At 40.1% G+C, this 20,697-nt stretch overlaps 1 protein-coding gene across 1 annotated transcript in view; it reads left to right on the forward strand.

Moving 5' to 3' along the window:
• The first annotated feature begins 1,293 nt into the window (after nucleotides 1-1,293).
• ajap1 (adherens junctions associated protein 1) overlaps nucleotides 1,294-20,697 on the forward strand; it is a 59,569-nt gene continuing 40,165 nt past the window's right edge. The window contains exon 1 of the mRNA XM_075476297.1: nucleotides 1,294-2,206. Coding sequence (XP_075332412.1) covers nucleotides 2,178-2,206 — 29 coding nt within the window. The 5' untranslated portion in view covers nucleotides 1,294-2,177. The remainder of the gene's footprint in view (nucleotides 2,207-20,697) is intronic.

The raw sequence follows: 20,697 nt of genomic DNA on the forward strand, positions 1-20,697 counted from the left end.
CCACAGCTGATGCAGCCTAGCAACCACCCTTGCTCTGCTTGTAGAGCTTCACTGATCTGATTGGTTGAATTTTGCTTGGACACAGTTTTTATTTGATTTTTTTTAAATTATCTGCCTTTTTTTCAAATTGTTTAATTAGTTTGAAGATGGTTCTGCGAGGAAAGTTAACCTTTTGTTGTACTTTCTAACAAATGCAGTATTTTCTGGTGGGATGCTGGTGATAGACTGACTGTGCCTACACCGCAACATTAGACTAGACATGGTACCTTCAACAAGAGATGTGGTATCTACATTAACTATGAACCATCCTAAAGGTGAGATGAGTCTTTCTTTTCTTCCAGCAACTAATATCATAATACAATGTGCTGTTCATGTGACTAGATTAATTCCTTTTAAAATAGCTGTTCCACCTCAATCTACCAACATTAAAAAACAAGGATGTAATGTATGATGATATGATTTGAAACAAATATTTTTCCTCTTACTTAAGATGCTGCAATAAGTGCATTTAACAATAATGGTTAAATAGAATATTATGTTGTTGTCGAAGTGTGCTGAGCCTTCCCATGGCAGCAGCAGACGTTTCTGATTCTGAAATCTGTTCTGCAGGAGAAGAAGATGAGTTTATTTATCCTGACGAGCAGTAGCCACCCCATGCTGACCTGGCAGGGGTCGATCTGTCCCAGTGGCATCACAGTATACTGTCACCCCAGATGCACAATCAGGAGATGATTGACACTCAATCATCTAAGTGTATTCTGTTTAGGCCAATCTGAAGCAGACTAACAGCTCGGCTCCTCTGAGGTTCGGTCAGGCGTAACATGGAAAGACAGATTTCATTTTTTTGGTATTTTTACAGCCCTGCTTGCAGGAGTATTAACAGCGCTTGTCAGTTTGCAAGGATTGAGCACTGCTCAACTTGGGACAAAAATCATGACGTGTCCATTCCACTGTATTTGATGGTGTATGTGGAAAATATATATAAAATTAATTTATATATATATAAATTAAAATATAAATATAATTAATTTATATATATACACATAAATTAATATATAATATATTAATATATATATTAATTATATATGAATATATTATATATATTCATATATGAATTATAAATTAATTTCCACAACAAAACAGACTCTTGAGCAAGAACCCGATAAACACCTTGTGCTGGCGACGCCTCTGTGCAGTTATGTGCTGGACAGTGCTGAGCCCTCACATACCAAGTCTGACAGTCATGAGTGTGCACCCATATGAAGTGAGACACTCAGGCACATGACATATTTGGCTTTAAAATGACGTCACGGCAGCGTGGGGCTCAGCAGGCAGGTCGTTCGTCAGTCTGAGAGAAGAGGAGCAGCAGGAGGAGACCGACCATCCTCCTCTCCTCTTTAATGACAAGCTCTCATCCCCCTTCTCTCTCAACTCCTCCGAAACAACCCTCACCCTCGAGGATTCTCCCTGGTCGCATCCCTCTTCCCTTTTTCAGTTCCACCTATTTATTTTAAACTTTCCCAACCCCTCCGCAACCCTCAGCACCTCCAGAGATGTAAGTAGATAATGAGGACCCCCTGCCATCGGTGACTTGGATCCTCCGAGCTTCAGAGAACAGAACATCCTCATCCACACTCAAGTGTTTTTTTTTTCTTCTTCTGGACGTTCACCTGCCTCTCAGAAATGTAGATGATGCGCTGTCATGTCACCGACGAGGATGCCAGCTGCATGCCTCGCTTTTCCTCTCCGCTCATCTTGCATCGCTGTTCTTCCAGTCGGAGGGGGGTCGGGAATTAATGATTTTCTCGAAGGCAAAGTTTGAGGGCACCTACTCTGGTTTCCTGCTCACCTGTCCGCCTGCTCCTCCGCTTTCCCCGACAACGAGGAAGAGTGTGGTCAATAGAGCAACTGAGGGACAACTTCTGAGAGAACTGACTGTTGTTCTGCTATTTTCAGCGGGATTTGGCAGCTCCCTGGGAGGAATTCGATGTACGCAACGTCAAAGGATATGGCTTAAGTCATGTTCGCCTTGACAGCTGGAGTAAGGTCCGTAACTTGAGTGTTTTTTTTATTTTGTGTGTTTTTTTTTTTAAAGTCAGAATTTGTCGACTTTGGTGGAAACCCATTCAAATGGGAGGATACCTGGAGGACTGAGTCGGATTCGGCAGTCGAGAAAAATGTGGATAAAACGGAGTGTTGCGCGCAGGTAAGACACGTTGGCTTTCATTTGAAATAATTCGCCGGTGATTAATATTACTGACACGAGCGGTTGCACGAACCGGGGGATGTGAGTAGTGTTTATTGCTGTTTCCCATTTGACGCCGCTCTTCGACAACATGTTCAGTTCTCAGTTTTTTAAACCTACGCAACGTCCAACTTAGAAGAGTCTGCTGGAATTGATGATTGGATTCAATGTATCGATAGGTCCTAAACGCACAATGTAGGAGACGTTGCAGCAAATGACTTCACGCGAATGGACAATTTCAACATTGTAACGTTGACATTAATACATGTCAGTGCGAAGGCTCTGTGTCTGGGCTATGTTTTGGGGATTTTCTTCGGAGGAATATGTTGGACATTTTCGCATCTTGAACGCTGGGGGTCGCCAGCAGAACGGGGCAAGCGACTCACATAAGAGGCACAGACACGCGCGCGTGCTCCAAACACACGTGAACAGATACGCGTGCGGGCACAGCCCCAAGGTTAGGCCTGTCAGGTCCTCCCCACATGCAATCGCAAGGTAATAATGAGGTGAAATTGTTGATTAAAAACTACAAATAATCATGATTTCATTTCTATGTGCGATTCTAATAACATTACAGTTCTATAGTTCAGTGCTTTAAAAGTCTGCCCCCCTGGCTTTTTACCCTAAAAATGTGGAAGTAGTGGGTGCATGCAGCCTGCTGATCTGAGCTTATGCAGTGTAGAGGAGAGCATGGCATGGACACTGTCTGGGTGGAGAGGTAAGCTGGACCTCATCAAACTGCGTTTCTGCTCTTACACGCTAGTATAAGTAGAATTTTTTTTGTCTTTTTTTTGTTGAATTACATCATATCCCTTAGCTTAAGGAATACAGAGGGCAGGTTGGTGACTTTTTAAGTCTCCAAACAAAAGCTGATTTGCGTTAAAATTTAGGTCCAGATGTAATGGTGGGCTGTGAGATGAGAGCAAACTGCAGGCAGTCGGATTCTCCTGACACCTGCTGGATCTCATCCCCCCTCTGGTTGCTCCAACTCCTGCCTATTTGCAGTTGTGCATTGATTATGCATGACACACACCGTACATCTTAGGCTGACCTCGCAGGGTAATGGCAGCACAAGCCGTAGACAGAGCGTTTGCGCAACATGATGAAATGAAATGCTTTTAGGTCTTATATGTCTTGATGTACCAGTCTGAGGCACAGAGAAAACAATTTTGTTCAGGAATTTCCCCGTCACTTGCTGACATGACGTGGAACGTCAAAATGGGATGCAGGAGGAACAACAGCCTCTGTTATGGACTCAGGCAGCTTGTCATCAGTTGAAATTCACCGCATTTCAGACTATTTCTCAACCATAGGCTCAAATATTGAATTGCTGCGGTCATGTGTTATCACTCAGGGTTGCTAGTACTTTATGGTGGAGCCTGACAAGGGTAAATTCTTCCTCTCCAGTGTGGGCGGTGAAAAGATTTTTGTTTTTGTGGAATATAAAAAGGGGGAATTGAGCTCTAAGCATGTGCAGATAAAGTTACTGTTACCTGTTGGAACAGACAAAGAACCAACCACCCACAGAAAGCATATATGTGGGCGTAAATGCAGCAAACCAGGAGAAAAGCACTGATGGATGGATAAGGATAAAATGCAGAACCACAGCTTTTGCCGATCCGCACAGTTGTTACTCATCGTGTATTCTGGGCAAACAGTCACATAAAGACAGCCTGTAAAATAGGGCTGGGTGATAATGTTTTATTATTATCATTATAGACTTTATAAGCTTCGACTGGAACAATGTAATACTTCCGCGGTAAAACAAAAAATTGAAAATATTGTGAGCCATTTGAAATGAACTAAGCACAAATGAAGTTAGGAGGGATTTTCTTGTGTTAGTTGTTATAAATATGTGAGTTTCTCTCAGACCTGTAACAGTCAAGCTTAACTGAAGAAATTTGTATGTTCGTAAGAATAATAAGAATAATCATGGGATGTGGAAATTGGAATGTATTTTATAGTATGAGAAATAACTGAGCTCCTCTGTATTACCCAGAAATCACAGTGGCGTGCCCTCTTAGAGAATAAAGGATTTCTGTATTGCACATATGAACCATTTTCCTGATAAATTACTTAAACCAATTGTTAAAATTCTGGCAAATCGATTTAGTTGCTGATTGACGCACTTCAGTTTATGGTTTCCATCCAAATTATACTGCATTTGAAAAAGCTATCGGTTTAAAGTGGTGTAATTAGAACAGAGATACTTGTTGGGAACTGTCTGTGTTGTGCAGCATGTGCAGTTAAATAGCCTCACCCTCTGTAGCCTGTTGCATGATAGCCAGGATGCAAATGAGCTGATACGTACGCAGTGTAGATGGAATAGGTGGAACCAGAGCGTCCAACTTGAGGGGTTTAAATGGCCATTATTCATCTTTGCCAGCCTCAGCATCTCTATGCTCAATCTTTCATGGACGTCACACGGTTTTCAGTTCCTCACAGTGAGCTTTCGTCCCACTGAGGCACAGGAGATGCTATCAGGCGTCAGTATACTGCAGCTGCATAATATTACTGGCAGAGACACCAGTTGGCTTTCACAAGGTCTCGCTGAGAGTAGGATTGTTTTGTACAGCTGACTGATCCTTCAGGTGTCTAGCTTCCTCCGGCTTGGATGAATTCTTGAAATAAATGGAGATGGGGTGTGGTGTGTCAAGTTAGTATATGAGTTGGAATTAGTTTAAAACAATACGAGCCACAAAAGCGCAGACAAAATGTCCTCGTATCGATACACATGGCGTTCATGTGTCGAGTATTCTGTGTGTTGCCACGGCATTAAAGAGACGGGTTTGCATCTGAATCATGGTTTAATTTGGATTATTTTTAACTGACTTAATGAACAAGGCTTTGCAATATATTATACTCTTCGCTGATGTGTGTTTCCAGTGAGAAATAACTGTACAACATCAGCAGTCTGGAGCTGACAGCTGGTCTGACCAGCCTTGGTTCTCAGAGCAAGCTTTAGCAAGAACTCCGGGGCGAAACAAGGCATTACTGTGTTAGGGGGCATCAGATATTCAGATATTCCTATGATTTAGGTGCCATCTTAATAGCTTCTATGAGGGTTATTAACTGGGCCTCTCTGGAGCGTGATTAACCTAATTTGCAGTGAAATAGGCTGTGTTGCTTCTCTGAGATCCTATCCTCTGGGGGTGGGGGTGTGTGTCTGTATGAGTGTGTCTGCGTGTGTGTTGTTAACACCCTGTGCTCAGCAGTCTGTTAAATCCAGAAGGACCAAGACAGGTTGTCCCTGTGTCATGATGATGGAGACAAAGCAGATGTGGTTGCTGGGTCATCTGACCATAGTAGAAATGCCATCAAGAGACAGAGAAAGACGAGAAAACGGGGGGTGGGCGTTACGGTTGTCGTTAAAGACAATGGTGACCCATAAAGTGACATATCACTCAGGGGTATAGCATTGAAAGATTTGGATCATAAATGTTATAGTGGTCCAGGTCCCTACTGTAACACTTTGTCCACATAACCTTTATAAAGACACTAAAATACTTTAAGTTTGGCTCCGTGACCAAAGGGGAAAAGAATCTGCAGCACAAGTTGTATTTATATTGCTCTTCTTTTATGACTCAAAAAATGTCTGTAGAACGTAATGGGCCTCTGCTGTACACTAGGAGTGGGTCAGAGACGTCCACATCCAGTCCTCGGCAGTCCTGCAGGTTTTAGATGTTTCCCTGCTTCAACACACCCGATTCAAATCAATGCATCATTCGCAGGCTTGTGCAGAACTTTACAATCTTTTGAAGAGACCCATTTCATCTGAATCAGGTGAGTTAAAGCAGGAAAACATCTAAAACCTGCAGGACAGGGGCCCTCGAGGACCAGCTTTGGACATCCCTGGAGTAGGTGATTTGGCCAAAACAAAAATCCATGATAATCTTTTGGGGTAGAATCACAATCTAGAATCTGACAACTCCCTGCTCGTTGAACTTGGTATAATTACATGGTTTGCTCTGCATACTAAGCCTGTCACTTTAATTCGAGGCTAAAAGCCCAACTCACAGGTCCAGTTTTTTCCGCTCTCAGCGGTCTATTTTCTTTACTCGGACGAAAGGGAACACGAACAAGATCCTGGTCGCTCAGCTAAAGTACCTGTTGAGGATCCTGATAACAGTTTCTCTGATGTGGCAAAGCAAATGGGACTAAATACAACTGTGACAATGAACCGTCAGACATTTGCAAATTACTGCTTTTAAATAAATGTACAGCGATTAATCATGTTGATCTCTGGCCTTAAGAAAAAGAATTAAAAAGCAACACTGGCCAACTCAGCTTTTAAACAGGCGGGCACATCTGTTGGCAGCACGATACTGTTGCTGTGGAAACAGACAGTTAAAAGAAGTGGGAAACACATGACACTGCTCTTTGTGCCAATCAAATCAGTGTATTCCCATTAACTGGCAATCTTCAGCCGAATAGCTGCTGGAAAACTAGAAGAGACTGCGTAGCGTTTCATTTAACTGTAAAGACATGCGCGTTTGATGCTGAATAGAGTCTTGTTAAAGAGAACTGTCATGTGCAAGAATTATTCTGACACATATATGTAGTTGTGAGTCAACAGTAGCTGCTGATGATAGCAGGACGGGAGGAAGTTACTCTCAGTGTGAAATAAATAAAATTCCACCATTTGACTCTGAAATAGTGGTTGCAACCTACATGCAATGTATACACACACATATATATATATATATATACATATATATATACTGTATATAAAATATACAGCTAACAGGTGCATAACAGGTGATTATGGTCTGCTTCTATCTCTACCTGCTTGCCAATGAGCCCTTGACTTTGCTCAGACACTAAATACTGCCACTTTGCTCCATCAGCTAACAGTTGTGGCTGAAGTGGGTAAATGTGGCAGCTCTGACAAGTCCCAACCTTCAAGTTGTCAGAAGTGGCTCATGTAGTTTTGTTTGAAACACGGGCTGTTGTTGGCACGCTGAGGTTCCAACCAGAAGATGCTCAGGCATGGGCATTGCTGGTCTATTTCACTCATATGTCTTCCAGTGTAATTTCATCAGAGGGGGGGGGGTTTCTGTAACCCCTGCAGAGGCAGTTGCAGTGTAATAAATTAATTAGGGGTTTAAACAGAAACCAGCATGGCAACCAGTGTAAACAGTTATTATTTACGTTCACAATCTGCACTATATCTGATGAGATGAGTTCACAACGCTTCCTTCAGCATGTTGCCACCTGCAGTCTTGTGTTTACCAGATAAATTACACTGCTGATATGCACGGAGCGTCCAGTTACTGTCACAATCAGCAGGGCTTTTACTTTATGTACAACGACATTTAGCAAAATGTTTATTTGTTTATTGTTTATTTAATGGAAGGACTTCTCTGAATGCATAGACCTAATAAGAATAGTCAGTCATGGATCATCGGCTTGCCCTCCACAACTAAAGATCATGTCAAAATGAAAATTCTAATATTTGGATGTTGAGAATTTCAAATAGACTTCTCACCGTGTTGCCAGCAGCTCAGCCTTTGTATTAACTACCAGCCTGTCCAGTTTGGCAACATGGATGTGTCTTCTTGTTGCACTGAAGCACATCCATCCTATAAAGGAAAGGAACTAACAGCATGGAGCTCATACTTGATTCATGTAGTGGGCTTTTGCTGGATCGATACTGCCTCTACAAAGGATCAGATTTATCCGTCATGGCGCTTCACACTAACTGGCACGGCATGGGGGCATCTCACAGCATTGCTGAAATACTTCTTAATGAATGTTTTATTTTTGTTTTGGCACCTTAGTGGTAATGGATGAGCCACTGTAAAAAATTCCCACAGCAACAGGGTTGTTTTGATTGGAGCGTTGTCCTGTTTTTCTGTTTTCTATTTTTTCACCCTCGTTCTTTCAGCCCGGCTCATCTCTCTGTGCATGTGGGTCATGTACACCACACTGGAGGACATTGTGCAGTGGGAGTAATTAATGGGATGATGCAACACACTTGGCTGTTGCATCTTGGACCTCCACTAACCACACATAGATATTTACTCTTCCCCACCTTTTTTCTTTATAAATTATGTTTTGACCTCAGTAATACAAGGCCTCAGCCATAGTAGCAGCAGCTGCAGCTCAGCCTTAGGGCCATAGATGTAGAGCATGTGTGTGTGTGTGTGTGTGCGTGTGTGTGTGTGAGTTGCACACTGCAAAAAAAAGATTTCATACAGTATTTGCCTCCCAGAGGTCTGCTGCAAAGAAGCAATCCATAAATCTCTGGAACTCTTTGGAAACCACTGAAACCACTATTTATCTGCCTAATGCTGGATGTTTACATGGGAAACTCAACTCTTACACCTCAGTCAGTAGGTTCCACAACTACATAGCTGCATTCAAATGATGTTTACCAAAATAAATAAGCATAAAAAAAGAGAAGAAACAACGTCTCCTACTGTGTGGAGATGGCTCCAGTGCTTTTTTAGTTTGGATCAAAAGATGTAATAAGGTGAAACTTAACTCAGGTTTCCAATGGAAAATCATACTTTGGCACTATAATGCAACACAAGTAGCATAGGGTCAGACCTTCCCAGCATATTACTTCAAATGTTCCTGACCTTTGTAAAAGTCTAATTGTTCATTAAGATGTTCTTATTGATCTCGAAGGCACATAATACTGTAATTTGCCTGTGTCCTGAAGAGTGGATTATTTTCCTTTCTCATAGATAAAAAGCCAGTTGGGGCATTACTAATTAGTCATTGTGAAAAAGATATTGTTACTATGACATAACTTATAGCAAAATACACGCCTGCGGTCAGTCAGTGGGAGAAGTCTTCGAGGACTGTAGACGTAGAAATGCTTTTCTGAATCATTCGAAAACGGGCATGAAGCAGTTCTCACACACGCACTGCAGTCTTGACAATAACCTGGACATTTGCAGAGTAAAAGCGGCTGCACATGCAGGGGTGATTTTAGCCATCTTGTGTAGTTTAGTTATCTGTGACAGGTACCTCATGAACTTGGCTACAACATCGGCTTTAATGTCTGCAGAATGTGCAGCGACGGTACTTGCTGAATTGTAGGAGACTGCGACCGTAAAGACCAACACAGGTTCCAAGCATCACGTTAACATAAAGCGGGATTTATGAGCTGGGAGACTAGAAAATGACCGCCCTCTGTACAACGGTGTTTGTTGATATGTTTGCTGGTTTGCTGCTCACTCGGGAGTTACAGATTCCTCTGTTATTTGTTTCCATGCTGTGTCCTTCTCGGTGGATTCATGGTATGAGCTGAAGGTAACACACAGCAAAGCTGCAGAAACTCAGCCAGATAAACTTTGTTTGAATTCAGCAAAGTTAAGTATTTTGCTTGTTTGGCTTAATGATTGAAGTCGAGCAAAGATTTGTGCCCCCTCAGGAAGAATTAAGTTGAAAAGAAGGCAAAAAAAAAAAAAAAAAAGCAGCCAACCTGATCACATGTTGGCGAATTTTCACTGATGCCTTCAGGTTGCCATTATTATGTGCCCCTGAGGAGCAAACTGAGGAAAGAACTGTTACTACAAAGCTGAACATCGCACGGTGTGTGAACACACAGCAGTTGATCTTCTATGTTTTTTGCCTGGCCAGTGTGTTTGTTTGCATTGGCACAATAGTAGGGATGTTAATTTATGATCTTAAAACTATCTAAAATCACTGGGAACTATTTGAACTATTAGTATAGCGTAAAATGTGTCTTGACGTAACGTGAGTTTCCACTCAGACTTATTTTGATGACTGTGGTTTGTGGTTTTGCATGTTTCTCTAACTATGTGATTTCTTATTATTAAATGAGCATTTAAAAATTCAAAAATCATTGCCCATATCTCCTCGAAAATATTGTGGATATGCTCTGAACGTCAACACAAAAATGAGTCATTAAGGAGCCTCACTGGCCCTTCTCAACGCCATGTCCTACCATCTGTGCGTTTCTCCACACACCCCAACGCCCCTTCGTCTCAGTTACCAGCAATAAGAGCCCATCTCCAGCACAGGAGTCTGGACCGAACTGCGTGCACATTATCCTGAAATCTCTGCCATTTATGGGTGAAAAAAGCTTGAAAGAAAGCATTGTCCAGGATTTAGCCACCGGAATCGACAAATTAGAAAAAACAGCAGTTGGAATAAGAAATTAGGTTTTTGTGTATCTTCTTAATTGAGCTTGTGTTCATCCTGTGTTATATTTGCCCATTGCTTGCCCTGTGAGTGTGAGCACGTATATATCTCCAGTTCTAATAAAAACGTGGTTGCATATTCAACAGGTTGCAAGTACAGAGAGGCATCACAGCTCTCGCTTTACGCGGATGAATGATGAACCCCCTCAGCTGTACTGTAAGAAATACCTCAACAGTTGCAAAACCAACCAGCTACTGAGAAAATATGCAGCACTGGTCATAAAGCATGAAATCATGACAGTCGCTGGATAATGACATGATAATATTAGAGCCGTAACTGACAGTGTTGTTGTATTTATTACATTTTCTCTGAAACTCTGCCCAAAGCAGAGTTAAATGAGCTCCAGACTTCAAACGAAATAAGGTAAGCTTTATAGATAAAGGTCAAGAGCTTAAAATAAGCTTTTCAAGCTTATGTTATGCCGAATATTTCATATACTTTATTAAGATGTATAAATACACTTACCTCTTCAGGCCTGAATTTATCTTATTAAATCTACAGTTTACCAATAAATCTATATCTTAATCACAATTATTTTTCAATAAAACATGCACTTGAAGATGGTTTTCTACACAATTTTCCATGCTTCCAATGACTAAAGTTTATTTTTCTCACCACCTTCATTGTATTTGGTTCTGAGTCGTCATAGATCTGATTCCCTGTGGGTAAAATGCCACCTTTCTTTCAGCAGCCCTCATTTCAACAATGGTTATTTAAGCATTAAATTACTTTTTGTCGTTACTGTTGTAGTGTTACTCTCTGTAACAGTGTACAGTATCGATCCCCTACAAATACATCACAGAAACTGCACACGTTGGAGTAACATTTGCCCAAACAAGAATATCAAAATATTCAAGATTTATCTTTACAGTAGGATGAAGGTAGGAAAGTATCAGTATGTGTGTGAAGGCATCATGGTAATGCAAACTGACCATTTTGAGTCGCTGCCAAAGCAACATGTGGTTTTGAAAAATGAAAACACAAGACATGATGTGCTTAGACGTGAGGATCAGCTCTATTATCACCCATCAAGATGTTACCTTCTATTATTTGATCCACCATCAGAATTAAAAAAGGCTTTTGAAAAGTGCTCTGCACAATGGCTGGCAAAGAAAAAAAAAGTGCCAAAGGAAAAAATGAAGAATGAGATTAAAATAACAATGCAACATTTTGCTAATGGCCCATGTTGTGCTGCTGCCACAATGTAAGACTGTTGATAAGAAGGGTGCTGAAGTGTCGAGAGAAGTCTTCTGAATGTGTTCTTACAAACGTATTATATGCTGACTGTCATCGTTTCTCTCAAATGTTACCTATTAACGTATTAAGCAAAAGGCTTACAGATAATTGTACTAGGTTGAGCTTTGATTTCCTTTAGTGAAAAATGTGCGAGATATAGTGTGACGCAGTACTTCATTCAGTTTCATTCAGTGTCTCAACGGACTGTATTGTGTCCAGGACTGTGGGCCAAGATCCAGTCCAAGTGAATTTTTAAATGGAATATAGAACAATCCATGTAGCCCTGTACCTTATAAATATCCAATAAGCAGGCACCATGCATCAGAGCTGAAGGGGACTTCTTTCAGCATTTTGTATAGCCTCTGACATTTTCAATTAGCTTTATCATGAGCAGTCTATTGAGTTTAGTGAACTGGAAAGACAGACCTGCCATATTTTTTCATTTGAATAAGACATATCTATGAGAAGCGCAGCCTTTTTAATGGCCGTATACTTTTTCAAATGACAGTTGGTTGTTTCATTTGAACTGTAACGCATGACTCATTTCTTTCAGCGGATTTATATTTCCTTGCGAGAGAGGACGAGATTCCTGTTGATTTTAGTGTTTTTTTCCCCTAGAAACATAAATTACTCTGGACTGAGGCTCTGAGCTGCCTGGTAGGTTTCTGTGGTTAATGTGTTCAACCATGGAAACATAACTTCATCGAATATTGTGGTTACTTTTAGAGCTTTTCACATGCAGTGTTAGGCTTGTCACCATGTCTACGAAGTTTAAGCATCGGTGCGAAGATGGGTAAACTTCAAATTTCAATAACTCATTCAAATTAAAAAAACTTACAGACTCTTAAGTGCTTCAGACCACAGGCGACATAACGCAATTAATGAGTGAAGCATAATTAATCATAGAGGTGGTTTTCTTTATTATCCTGCAGAGGGCATTCTGATATGAGTAATCTAATGTACGCCTCAGTGAACTTGCAGTAGAATAAGCTAATGTTATGCTTGCTAAGCTGCAATGAAAATGAAGGAAAAACGTGGTGATGTTTTAAACAAAAATTGATATTGCTGTATTTTTAGGTTAAATGGCGTTATTTATACTAGTAATTCCTATAAAATTGGCCCAATGTTAATCTTTTACTTATCACCACTTGCATGATGTTATACAAGTATTTAAATCAACTTAAAATCTGTAATTTAAAACCCTTCCAGGTTTTCCTTTGTATTTTGCCATGAACTTTTTTTCCTATTCTCAAATGTCCACATATTTTTGCATAAGAAACAACAAAATGCTTTAAATTTTTCTTTTTTTCTTTAAATTTTTTTGCCCTGCAGTGAATCAGAGGGATGACTTTACCAGAAAAGAATGTAATTAAGGTTAGTTTAAAAGGTTACATCTTTTCCGTAGGTGCTTTTTGAAAAAAATTGTATCGTAAAAGGCTCTGAAGAAGTTGGCAACAGTGTAACTCAACAGGCATTCCTTTTGTAATCATATTGAATCTGCTTTGTGTGTGTATTAAGTTGGGAATAACTGTTGCAACGTCTGTGAGAAAGGTGTGGAGGGCCGAATCCAAGCGCTTCATCGAGCTCTGCATTTGTAGATTTTTGATATTTTAGTATAAAAATAAAAATATGAGTTGTTTGGAAAATACATTTAACATCAACTGTTATCAGACTGTTTTCTTTAAATTTCAACTGCAAGTCGACCAGGAAAAGTCTTAGTCATGCAGTCTTGGTTAACAGAGAATGCTTGTTTTTTCTTTTGAGTGAGGAAAAGCGTGCACATGCTCGCAAGGTGTTCTGATGACAATTTAGCCACAGTTTGACCAAGATGGCGCGACATGTATGAGTCTTTTTTTTTTTCTTAAAAAGCAAAAGTTGTGAGCAAGTGCAGCTCAGCTTGTTGCTGACGAACACAGAGGGAAAGGTGTGGGCAGGGCCATTATGAGCTACACACTCAGGCAACTTTATGGGGGACACAGACTGTCAGATTTCAAAATCGGTTTGAAATGATACTAGCATAAATTAAAAAGTCGGTATACAACGCCAGCCCAAGCGTAGGCATTCATATCGAAAGAATTGTGCGTTTATCTTAAATTTGTTCCAAATTTACATTTACAAATGCATAATCACCTTTGTTTATAGTAAGTAATATATTTTACCTATAGAGAGAATGCAATTAAGTGTCAAATGAATATCAAAGTTGTAAGCGTTTATCTTCAGGGAATCTTTAATGTCTCTACAGTAATCCTTCAAATAGTAATTAAGGCACTTCAGTCTGGACAAGCATGGTATTCAGAATAAACAACTAATATCCGAAGTGGATTCAGATGGACTGATGAAAGCAGTCTGAGTGATCACTGGTAAAGTCACAGTTACTGTAGCTTATATAGTACTTTAGCCACTAATGCAGGTATTCTGTTTCCAATCATTGTCTCATTGTTTTCTTATCCCCAGTGTATAGAAAATGGTGTCTAATGTGAAAAAAAAAACATGGATGCGTGTACAGTACCATGATGATTCATCACTGTTCAATAACTATACTTAAGCAGTATGCAGGTCGCGGTTTGAAGACGGTCAAGCTGTTACAGTTTTCCAGGCATGTGCCAAACTCGTCATGGATTTGTGATACGAGTCACAGATTTATTGAGCATCATCTTTGAAAAAAAGTTATTTCAGACTATAGACTGCATGCAGATAGCAGATAACTATCTTACTTGCATAGTTGTAACTTGAAAGCTTATTACATGGTCACATGTCATTTCCCATTGTCCAGTAGCTTTATTGAAGCATTTTATTTTTTTTAGGTAAGGGTGAGAGATGGTCCAGTAACCTGGGGCAGTTTTGAAGGGTTATTAATAATCAATGTGTTATTGTGAACATATGGAGTTTCTAATCAAGAAAGGTTTATCAATAAATAAAAATGTTTGCAGGCTATGCTCTCAGTACCTCTTAAGAAAAAAAGTGATTAAGAATCTGCTACAATTTCAATCACACACATACTCATAATATAGAATATATATAAAATCGGACTGAATGGTCACATATCAGACTTTCACAACAAAAAGAAGCTCACTTGAGAGCAAACATATTGGTTTAATTTGATTTTATGCAATATTTTGACCCTTCAAATCAGCTCAAATTTCAGTGGGTTGTTTAATCTCTAGTTTGTGTTGGACTTGATCATAGATTTGTGTTCCGTCATGTAATTCACAGCCATCTAAATAAATGAATCCGTATCTTTAGAATTTATAGAAAATATGTCTTTCAAAAAGTTCAGTCTTTGCTGCAGTGTTTTACAAATGTTGTCATAGGTAAGGACGGTTACTGACACCAAGTATCAGAATGGGCCCGGGGGCACATTTTTAAAGACTATGGTACTGGTAATGTTACCAGTTCTGGTTTTGGTTAGGGAGAAATTGACAACATATGTTTGTTATTACTACACAAATGCCACTTTTATTCTAATTTAAGACATTTTTTGCTATTAGCAGTCCAGAAGAGTGATCTCTCTGTCAGAGTTTGTGTGCAATGAGGCGGGAGCAGCTCTGTCTTTTTCACGCTGCAGCATCATGCAGCAGACACATTCACAATAACCTTCTTTCTGCTACAATGGCACGGAGAACAAAACATTCAAATATGTGGTGACACTTTGCTGAAGCTGACCGTGCTCATTGCCGCCACAGTTTTGTTGGATGTCATCAATGGATCCCTAAAAGTGGATCACTCACCGGCAGAAAAACAGCTACCCAGTGCTGAGCTCTAAGTTAATCTCTGCTTGGTCCAGGCATGTCCCAGATGTGAGTTAATTAAACAAACATGGATTAATGACTTAATCAGGCAGCTAGTCGTTTTGCTATGGATGCATTTATAAATTCATTCTGAAACGACACTGCCGAACTGCACAGAAATGCATTTTCAAAGCACTCAGAGCAGTGAGGATTTAGTGATTCGAGGGATGCCGTTATCCTGGATCTAGCGTCACTCTATCTTAATGCTGATGTTAGTTGTAGAGGACCTACTTTGAATAAAACCATTAAAGCTGCACTGTACAAATACTGTCAAATAATAAATCCTGCATTTAGTTTTTACTTTAAAGTGAAGAATGATATAGAGTGTGGGGCCTATTGTAAGTACATAAGAGAAAAACAAATAATGTTCCTAATTCGATTCAACCAACCCACCCTCGGACCCCACTTATTCAAAAGTTGAATGTCTTACCCATCTTTCCATCAGTCTTCGTCAAGGGCACTGCAGACTTGTTATGCTTCAACTTTGTCACCTAGTCCAGAGAGACAGAGCTGAAAACAGAACATGCTCCAGTATTTACCAGCTGTCACAGCATAGCTGGCATTGTTTTCCCTTTGAGACAGTCTGAGGGTGGGTAAATGTCGAACACTGTGGTCCGAAAGATGCAGGAATGACAATGAAGGAGGTTTTGAGTTCCCCTGCAGGTGTTTGTCAGTCTGTCTATATAAAGACTTTGCTGATGCGATAGCATCAAAACCTTGGAAAATACACTGACATAGAAAGCTGAAATGAATATGAAGGTCATGCCTGAATATGCATTTGACACAAATATTGCATGTAGTATCCGTATTATTGAGTATTAATGGGTCAGAGCATCAACATGTTGAAGCGTGCTGATCAGTTAAGAGATTCTGAGCTTTGCTGCATGATCTTTCCCCTCTGGGTTTATGACCGTCACAAGCAGGTCCCAGAGTGGTTGTAGGAAAGTTGCTAAAAGGAGTTCATGTGAAAGAAAATCAGAACACGGACTAACAGCACTTGCAGCCCAGTTCAGAGAATCGCTTTTCGGCTCCCTGGCTCATGTCCTCCGTTCTCTGAGTCAGACACAATCACAAATCAAAAGGATTTGGCTTCCGCACCGCACACATCCATCAGTAATGGACATTATGAACAATTTATCAAGCCTGTGAGTACAAACTGGCAGAACTTTGAACTGCTTTCATAGCTATATGCTGCTTATTTAAAAAATAATGGTGAATTATTATGAACAAGCCTAAAAATGCTTAACGTGGTGATTGAGTACATTTGGTATATGTATTATTTTGTTTTGTCACCCCCAGTAGATTTCTGATCCATGATCTGAGTTACACTTTGCTTGTCATATCGAGCTGAATGCAAGTGATCGAATTAGTGTGCATATCAGTCGTCCAACTAACCCTAACCCTGTGTTTTAATGTAAATGTGTGACTGGAAGTTTTCATTTTCACCTCTGGCACTTCCAGTCACTGCTACTCTCGTAATGTCCACTTCTTTTAGAAAATATTTTCCCAAGTTGTGCTTGGCATTATTGCACACAAGCTTGGTTCTGGGAACTCCACTATGTTTCCAGAAATGTAAATGGCGGCGAGTACATTAAGCCATAGGCAATGACTTAATAATGGTATTTAAAAAAATGCATCGTTTTACATTTAATTGGCTCCCATTTAACAGGAGCATTCATCCTCTCCTTTGTTATTCTGCTACTGATGTAAAATTCTATTGCTTGTAGACAGCTGTGTTTAAAGTCCCCGGTACATAAAATTGATGTCAAGAACTAGTAGCAGTGATGAAAGCCCCCCTGCTGTGTCTCTTGAAGGTTTAGGATGGGGTGATCGACGGGGTAGGATCTGATTGAGCATCTTATTACCATCTTATTTCTAAAAAGAGAAATACCACAAGTCATCCTTTTAACAACTTTTGGTCCTACTCGGTTCTTGTAGTTCTGACCAGTTAATCTGTATCTGTATGCAAGTTATTCTCATTCTTTTTTAAACTCCGAAAAAAAACGATGGTTTCTGCATGAAACTACTGAAACATTATTAGAAAATAAACTGAACAGGAATTATGCATGACCACATAATAGGAAAATGATTACACTGGTTGTGTTATTTCTATCCATCTGCAAAATAAATGGTCACTTATGCATCATCAGCTGTGAGGTTACTTTGGTGGTGTGTAGTACACGTTGCTGTTGTTCCCCGGTTTCACAGAGAGCACTTATTAAATTCTGTTGTTTAGAGCTTCCCTACTTGGGGCTGTCTCGGCTTTACAGGACATCTTTGCTGACCTCCTCAGTGAACAGTGATCATTCTGGGTCAGAGTCTTTTAAAGCTACATGGTGGAATTAATGGAACTGAGAGAGGTGAAAGAGGAGTGTTATCGTGCCCTCGTTTACCCAATACGCTGCGGTCGAAGGAAATAAAAGAAAACAGTTTCATCTCACTAAACTCAAAGGGGTCAGAATCATTTTTAAGGTCAGAGTTGAGTCTTTTGGTAGATTAAGCAGAATCTTAAGAATTCATGGACTTGTAATCTTAAAGTAATATTACATGAACCCCCCTGATTAACGAAAGCTTAAGTTTGTTATCTTAATGTATGATAGCATTCCTGTACGATTTATTCATCAGTCTTAGCTAAGCAAACACAGAAGCAGGTCATGTTTCCTTACTTCGAAGAGAGATGACAGTTCCCCAAGAGATGGAAATTATTTTCTGGGCTTAGCGATAACATCACATTAGGTTAGAAACCTGTCTGCGCTTCTCATTAAACAAAGCAATAACATCCATTTATTAAAGTCTTAAACAGTTTGAGTAGATTTTACATGTAAAAGGCCTCGTCGCTTGGCTTTTTTGGTGCAATTAGACTGTTGTTTTGATGTATTTTTTATTTCACTCCAAATTTAAATTATTTGCCAAATGTAGTCTTTATTTCTGAATGACTCTGCCTCTCTGGAATTCTCTCTTTATTCAAAAAAGATCTTACAAATCGGATGTGTTGACAACTAATTCATTGTTAAAGATTGTGTCAGGTGTACAGCATCATACTTCCAACTTTTCTGCTCCTTTGTTGCCCCCATCCCGTTTGAAAACATGTTCCTGGGATCATTTTTGACTTTAGAGAATTTTTTTTTTTTTTTTCAAAAAAACAAAAGCAAAATCCCATTTTCTCAGATGTTTACCCATCTGATGTACAGCCCAACTGAAAATGGATTTTTGGATTGGATGTAGATACTTAAGAAGGGAAATCTAAATGCAGGTCACATATTCTGTACATTAGAATTAATTTGGCAGTTCATGAACCAAAAAAAACTGCGAAGACAGGCCCATGAGAATGTTTTCCTCCTTACTTATCCTCCTACATATGTACTGGTGCAGATATATCTGTCATAGGCAGTTGAATGTTTTGCCAATTAATGGATTCTATCTTCATTTACATTGTAGCTTATAGATTTTTTTTGCAGACATGGACGTACATAGAGATGTATACTATTTATTGTGCCATTATTGTAATTTGGTGAGGTAGTTAGTAGCTTTTGTTTTGCTGGTGGGATCTAATGTGCCCTACCGTCATCTGTAAGGAGACGTGTCCTTCTTCCTCGTCCCGGGCGTTGGAGTTTTTCCCCCTCAGAGGGGTGATACTACCATACAGCTCCTTTGCCGTTGTCTCTATTCTTCCTCCGTCTCTGTTACTCTCTTAGGGTAATGCAAATGCATACTCCATGTCCTTCCATCTCTATTTTAAGCGTCTGTTCCCCAGCAGAGGCGTGCTATGCTTGGGGCTGGCAGAATCGGGGAATATGGAATGGATGGAAACACAAAGTGTGAGCTTTCACCAGCGTCTTACTGTCTTGGGTTTATTCTCAATTCATAATCTTAAACCGTGGTCAAGCTAACAGCATGGCCACTGGAGCTACTTAATGGTGGTCTCAAAGTGTTCGACTTTAAAAGAGGACATAATCCAAAAATCCCCTGAAGGCTTTTGAGAAAAGCCATGACAGCTCCATGCTTTTTTAGACGTTTTCCCTATAAATAACATCTAATACAAGGAGGCGCTGAATGCCAGATTTAAAGTTATCTGATTGTGGACACAATATCAAAGAAAAGATGAACATCGTGCTTTTCTACATCTCCCACATGGTATTTACTCACACACTGTAAAACGAAACAAAGAGGCTCGGGAGAGGAGAGCGCCGTTGACTGTGGACAGGCAGCGTTTAATAGGTGGAAGTTACACCGGGCCCAGGTGCCTAAATCATTCTTAGGTCTGCCTCGACTGAATGAATAGATGTTGACATGAGCAGACCGTCACAAGCTTTGGTCAAAATATCTTTGGTTTAAAGCACAATTGCAACAGTGTCCTTCTTTTTTCCTTTTTTTAAAAAAACTTTATTTATTATGGTGAAAGTGTGTTTCTATCTGGTTGCTGGTTCGTGACGTGGTACCGTAAAGCTAAAGTGTCGTGCTGGGCAGAAGCCAAACCACTCCAGGGTCCTTTCTGGGCTGGGAATGTGCATAACAAAGGTTGGTCTACTTCAAAACAAGTCAAAAGCATATAAGGTTAAAAACTTCTCTGGGGCTGCTTTAAAGCTGCAGTCTGCAGGATTTGTTGTTGTCATACGTAAAGTCCTAATTTTTGGCATTTTAAGAGTTTACATGATTTATCAGAACGCTTGAAGTTGAAAACGGTGACCTCCGTAGTCGCAAAATGCAAGAAATGCTTATTTTTTAACCAAAAAATAAAAAGTTATTCAACTTCCTGTCCCGCCCCATCAAAACACATGAGAACTCGTGCACGTCTACGTGCACGCCAGATGCGCGTACACGACTCCTCATTCATCAACTCACCTGTCATTTGCGATCATGGAAGATACAGTAAGTAGACTAGCCCGTAATGAAGTTCAATAGTCCAGATAAATAAGCGTGGGGACGAGCCTACCTTGTATCGCGCGTGCACAATCGGTGATTGACAGGCAGCAGAGCCCAGCTCGTAACCTGATTGGTTACCTTTTACCAATTTTGTAAACAAACCTGCTGGCTTTGGAGGAACCTAGCGGGACATATAGGGGACCTAGAGAACTCATTTTTTTGTATTGGGGTATTTAATGTACTACTTTCAGAATCCCCGGACAGTTCCAGGCATTATGCTTGAAAAAGAGTTGCAGACTGTAGCTTTAAATCTAATGAGGCTGGACAGAACCTGCCTGGAAGAGTGTGATAAATAGCCCAAAATTCAGTTTAGCAAAGCCTGCCGAG

This window comes from Odontesthes bonariensis, chromosome 10 (genome assembly GCF_027942865.1).
Source record: "Odontesthes bonariensis isolate fOdoBon6 chromosome 10, fOdoBon6.hap1, whole genome shotgun sequence".
Taxonomy (NCBI): domain Eukaryota; kingdom Metazoa; phylum Chordata; class Actinopteri; order Atheriniformes; family Atherinopsidae; genus Odontesthes; species Odontesthes bonariensis.